At 31.9% G+C, this 6,368-nt stretch overlaps 1 protein-coding gene across 1 annotated transcript in view; it reads left to right on the top strand.

The window, feature by feature from the left end:
* The window catches only part of LOC112454211 (leukotriene A-4 hydrolase-like), a 4,378-nt gene extending 2,354 nt beyond the window's left edge, over positions 1–2,024 (top strand). The window contains exons 7-11 of the mRNA XM_025015469.1: positions 160–458; positions 602–871; positions 951–1,228; positions 1,296–1,562; positions 1,741–2,024. Of these exons, the coding sequence (XP_024871237.1) occupies positions 160–458; positions 602–871; positions 951–1,228; positions 1,296–1,524 (1,076 nt within the window). The 3' untranslated portion in view covers positions 1,525–1,562; positions 1,741–2,024. The remainder of the gene's footprint in view (positions 1–159; positions 459–601; positions 872–950; positions 1,229–1,295; positions 1,563–1,740) is intronic.
* The last annotated feature ends 4,344 nt before the right edge of the window (positions 2,025–6,368 follow it).

Genomic DNA, 6,368 nt, shown 5'->3' with positions numbered 1-6,368 from the left:
ATATATACATATATATATATATATATATATATATATATATACATATATATATACATATATATATGTATATATAATGAATTTGATTTTTGTAAACGATAAATTCTCCTATTTTTTAATTATTACTATTTTCTATTACTATATCTGAGATGATATCTTTAGGTACATACGATATATGCATACTTCCACCGAGTATCGGCCATTTTGAAATAGAATGTCCATGTGTGGCATTTATTTCGCCGATTCTACTTGGCGCAGATATGACTTTAGTCAGTTCACTCGCACGGAACATCGCTCACAATTGGGCAGGAATTTTAGTTACATGTGCACATTATAATGATCTTTGGTTGCATAAGAGTTTCAGTATACTTATTTACAGAAGAATTCTACAGAGAATGATGTTTAGTAAAGAAATAAAAGAATTTTTCCGAAACAATATGTATCCCGAATACGAAAGACAAGTAAAGTATTAACTATGATTAGATAAAGCAAATAGAGTGATAAATAATTAATGTTGAATATGATGACAGATAACAATTTTTTACACACACATGTTCGTATATACTCCTACTATATTATTTGTTGAATCTGCAATGTATTATAGATTGAAACAGTCGAAATAAAGAACGGCTCGTTACAAAGCAAACCACCAAAATTTGAGAAGTCTATGTTTTCATCGCCACAATGGATTGTCAGTATCTATACGCTTTACGAAATGGGATGTATTGTCATGGAACAATTAGAGAAATATATAGGAGGACCTATGATGTTGGACCGGTTTCTTAAATCTTATTTTGACAAATTTGCATTTAAAAGTATAAAGACTGATGATTGGAAGGAACACTTGTATAGTTTCTTTCCTGAAAAAGTGAAGGTAACACTTTTTTATACAAATAACTTACAATTTTACAGCATTTTATCATTAGAAATAATGACTTCGATGTTGTTTTCAGGAGTTGGAGATTTTTTTTACAACAAAATTCTATAAGCCGCTCGTCATTTCGGTTCTAACACCGATTGAAATCGTATGTATCGAGTTAGCAGATGAATGGGAGAATTGGAATGATATCGATATCGATATACCTCGTAAATTCATCCTAGATGTAAAGAAATTTTCTGATCTTCAGAAAATAATATTTTTAAACTGTTTACATAAATCGAAACTGACTGCGGCCAAGCTAGATATAATGCAAAATCTTTATGATTTTCATGTCCGTAATTATGAAATACGGTAAATATGTATATTTGTGTTTAGACCAGTTTATAATTGCGTAATGTAACGCATACGTATTTCTCAGGTTCCATTGGATACGTTTGTGTATAAAAAATCGATGGAAACCTATAGTTAATACCGCCTTGAATTTCGCCATTCGCTTTGGTATGCCGAAGTATGCGTGTTCTATATTTGAAGATATGTACGAATGGAAAGAAATGGGTCTAATAACGACCAAAGCATATAAACGCAACGAGAAAAAGTTCTTTCATGAAACACAGAAACGAATAAGATCAATTCTACACCTAAATTGACGCGCATTAACAACTGAATCAACTTTCCTTTTTATAAAGTAAGTCAATATTAACTGACGTACAAAGTAATTTATTTATTATAGAGAAAAAGAGTATACAAATGTTGTATATATTATCGAAAAAAATGTGGCAAAAATAGATTTTTATACCATACATGTTTTGCGAGATAACTTGGTTAAAATTTAAAAAATTGTTTATTTTGTTTGTGAATTACAGGTCTAAAGACTGTAAACGAGTTGGTGCGCAACAGGATATGATGACAATTCTTATTGGGTCGTTAAAAATTTTTTTGTAAAAAGAAAAAAAATATTAATTAAATAGAATATTCTTAAGCATACGAACTAGATTCTTTCGATGTATATAGAATATTTACATATCTCTGCATGAACTTTTCGTTAAATTTTTTCTCATAATAAAGTGAAGTAGTTGCTTCAACTGGAACATCAGCAATCAATTGGTATAATAAAGATCAAATTGTAAATATGCGAGTACGTAATAAATTCCCGTTGCTTCTTCTTTAAATAATTGCGTCAGAATAGTTTGGATTACATAATACTCATATTCAATGCTAGGAGATCAATTTTTGTTGTTTATCGCGACAGCTATGACGTTAAGTTATCCCTTACAAATTCCAATTGGTCCATTAAGGGAGCATATGCACCTAGAAGACAAAAAGAAATGGTAATATCTGAGAAACTGTTGGAGTTATCAGATTGTGGTTTTTTGCAGTTAAAAATATACATTTTGAAGAAAGTTAACAATTTTCTTTATTAAAAAATTTCGCTTGCTGGAAAGCTCCCAATGCAATACCGTTAGAACGGAAGAACACAATAGACTCAAACACAAAACCGAAGGGACGATCGGGCGATATCGGTAATCCTGAGTAGAGACCCTATAATTAGGGTCTGGCCATCAGGTAATTTCGTCAAAGTCCTGCGAGAGAGAAAAATATAAGAGAGAAAGAGAAATCGATATACATTCATATCTTTTTTTCTTTCTCTTTCATATTATATTTCTCTTGCTTTTGACGAGAAACGGTAGACCAATCACAAGTGGCCCTCCTATAGCCATATCTGATTAGGGTCTGAAAAGGGTCTGAAGAGGGTCTCTAACCCTGAGCGGCGTGCGGCCGTGGCGCGGGCGTTGGGGCGACGCACCAATGTACTGTCAGGACTATAACTTTGTCGTTTTTTCAGAATTTTGACCTAAAATTTGCACCAGATATTCTTGAAATATTAAACTTTATCAATATGTAAATAATTCAAAAATCGATTTTTTGGACCCTGCTAGGTGTATATGCCCCCATAATGATTAACCTTCGCCTGATTTTAGTTGCTACAAAAATGTCTGCAAAATTATACGTTTCGCGGCGAATTTGCGATAAAGTTAAATAAATTAATTAGCTCCCAAAATTACCATCCTCACAACCGTAAAAACATAGATATTTAATATATTTTACATAAGAAATGATATAGAAAATGTAAACAAACCCAAATCTTGATTTGAAAACGCTAAGGAGTATAATATATTAATGTATATATGAATAAGAAATATGTATACATTCTCTAAGAATTTTATATTAATGTGATTATGTTGATAGTCATATAAGCAAAGTTTTGTACACATAGAAACAGTTTGCAAAAGTAATTTTTTAAGGAACACCTCAGTAGGAGCGGGGCGGGTTGTCATATTTTTTAAATATTGATTAAAAAAAAAATGTTTGCAATATTTTATAATATCGTATACTTCATAGAATAGCTTTAATATATCCTTTAGGTGTTAAATTATATAAATATATTGCATAATTTCCAGATAGATAAACTAAGGAAGAGATAGATCGAGCGTAACCCTACGGAGGGTATGGATAAGCGCGGTAAGGCGGGTTACGTCTAAAGGCTATTTCATATTTAGATATGGTTCGAATATATTCGACGTTTAGGTCAAAGCCGTAGTCGTAGTCGTAGCCGTAGACATATGGCGACGCATGTAGTGCACGTGTCGCATGCATGCCGCACACGTGCGCAGAATGATTATGATAATTAATCTCTAAAGATACTACTTTTTCACGTACTGGTATAGGTATGTGTATATTATACATGTTTAGTAATTCTGTAAAGTTCTTATCGCGTGGCATTTCAAACTACTTCAAACTGCATCCTCCACTGTTGTTTCTACTCTATTACCAGACACAAGGTGTCAGGTTAAATGACCAAACTTGAAATTTACAATCTCAAAGCAAAAAATTTTTCTCTGTTCGCGTACGCTTTGTTCAAGAGATATTGACCTCTGAAATTATAGGGCTATAATTAGAATAAGTAATTTTGAAATAATGTAGGTTCATCCTCTTTACTGGTTTACAGTAATCAAAATTAAAATAATTGTCCTCTTTACTGCTTAACGGTAGTCAAAATAAAAAAAAAGTATTTTTATTCTCTTTACTGTTAAACAGTAATAAAAACAGTAATTAAAATTAAAACAATTATCCTTTTTACTGCTTAAACAAAATATTAAATACTTAAATTGTGATTACTGTAAAGTAGTAAAGAAAATAATTATTATAATTTCGATTACTAAAAAGCAGTAAAAAGGATAAACATTATTTCGAAATTATTCATTTACAATAGTTCTATAACTTAGAAGTCAAAATCTGTTGAACAGTGTTTGCAATAATACCTCCAGAGATAAAAAAATTTTCTTTGTTTTGAAGGCCTAAATTAATATTTCAAGTTTGGCCGTTTAATTCGGAAACACCCTGTATAAAATGCTCAACATAACCGTCTCGCAATAATGCTTCCTAATATTCTTATTTTGTTATAACTTAAAATTTCAAACGCAGAAATAAAAGAAACGGAGTAAAGCAGAAAGTACAATTTAAAAGAAAAGAATTCTCTCTCTCGATTGGCTCGATCACCTGGAGACCCGCACTCTCATGTGAGACAAACAGGTATTTTAATTACTTAATTAATTACAATAGAAATATACAGTAGAAATATAATAAACATTTAAAATTAACTGTTAAAGATCTGAAAAAAACAGAGAAGTCTTTTTAGTTTACTTGTTATGTCTCAGTAATTTAAGTTAATAATTCTCAATTTTCAAAATTGGGTCATAATTATTGCCATTTATGAAACTGCAACATTTTGCCCTCTTAAACATACATTAAAAAAAATTTTTTTAAATTTTAAATGATTGCATAAAACTCTCAAAAAAGTACTTTTATCGTAAGAACAATATCATTTTTAATTAACATAAATTATTTTAATTACAATATGTTAAGTCTTGTCACGTGCTTATGCTTATTACTTTTATATTCTCATTTACTATTTAAAAATATACTTATTTTCTATATTTTTTAATCATCAGAATTTGCACGTGTAATTGATACTCATTTGGAACTGAATGTGGATTTTGATCAAAAAGTTCTTAAGGGAAAAGCGATTTTGACTATAAAAAAAATAGAACCTTCAAGTAACGAAGTAGTAGAGCCAGGGTTTTGAATAATTTGTGATATAATACAATTAGATTTTAGATAGCTACAGACTTGATATATCAGAGGTCACAGATGTAGTTACTGGAATTGATTTAAGACGTGAAATATCTGAACGTAACGATACTTTTGGAAGTAAGTTTTCTATTCAGTTACCACAAGCTGCTAAACGGTAAGTGAAAAACAAAACTGTAAACTTTTAACAAAGTGCACTTATTAAAAAACATTTTATACAAATTTAAAAAATTATAGATGCACTATAGTTGATATGCACATCATGATATAATGTTTTCAGATGTAGAATTGAAATTAAATATAAAACAAGGCAAACAAGGCAAACTGTTGGTGGTTCACATCATTTTCTATTATCTAACAACAATCTACATCTACACCATCTACACCAATTTTCTCAAGAGAAATCATCAATACCGTCTTACTCCCAAGCTCCTCAAGCTTGACGACCAATTTCAAATGTAATGTCTCCTCCGAAAGATAGCCCAGTTTCTCCGCACGAGCCCAACTCGTGCGGGGGGTGCAGTTTGGAATATAAAAATTCCTGTGATCAGGTGGACTCGAACCCGGTTTCTCGGAGTTACGGAGTCTGGCGCTTTACTACAAAGACCACACTACCACCCCTCTGTGAACCTGACTTAAATTCCTGAATTAAGAGAAATATTTTAGTTTGAATTTTCTTTCTATCGCGACGAGATATCCCAGACAGCACACAATCCTATGGATGTCCATATTATGTCCAGAATGCCCATAGACGTTATATGAATATTTATAGGATATTGGTGCTATTGGGGATTGTACTGTACACACGTATTGATACAAAAATTCAAAATGAATGGAATAAAACTGTACGATTCGACTATTGGAAAAAATATAATTAACTTCGCATGTAACACGGAAATAATATACAAATAATAAAATATTTACTACATCTTCGCTGCTTCACACTAGCTTCCTCCTTCTCCTTTTCGTCTTTCTTCTGCTTATTTCTCTTCCCTTCTTTTAAAAAATTTCAATTTTTGTCACTTCACCGTCCCCGATTAACTTGATCCTCCGCTCCGATTAAACTTAGGCTGCATTCCCACTATATGCGTCGCGTGTCGCGTCACGACGCCGCGTCATGAGTTATCCAATCAAAACGTTTCATTTTATGACGTCATTTCCGACAAGATCTCGCGTTGGAAATGACGTCATAAAATGAAACGTTTTGATTAGATAACTCATGACGCGGCGTCGTGACGCGACGCGCGACACGTATAGTGGGAACGCACCCTTACTTTACATCTCTTTCTAACTGATGTCCTTTTTTAAAAAGAGACGAAGGGCTGAAATCGGCCCAAATGAT

The sequence above is a fragment of the Temnothorax curvispinosus genome, unplaced genomic scaffold (assembly GCF_003070985.1).
Source record: "Temnothorax curvispinosus isolate PA1 unplaced genomic scaffold, ASM307098v1 QBEX01000426.1, whole genome shotgun sequence".
In the NCBI taxonomy this organism is placed as follows: domain Eukaryota; kingdom Metazoa; phylum Arthropoda; class Insecta; order Hymenoptera; family Formicidae; genus Temnothorax; species Temnothorax curvispinosus.
Note: the sequence above shows the minus strand (reverse complement) of the source record. Positions and strands in the feature narration are given on the sequence as shown.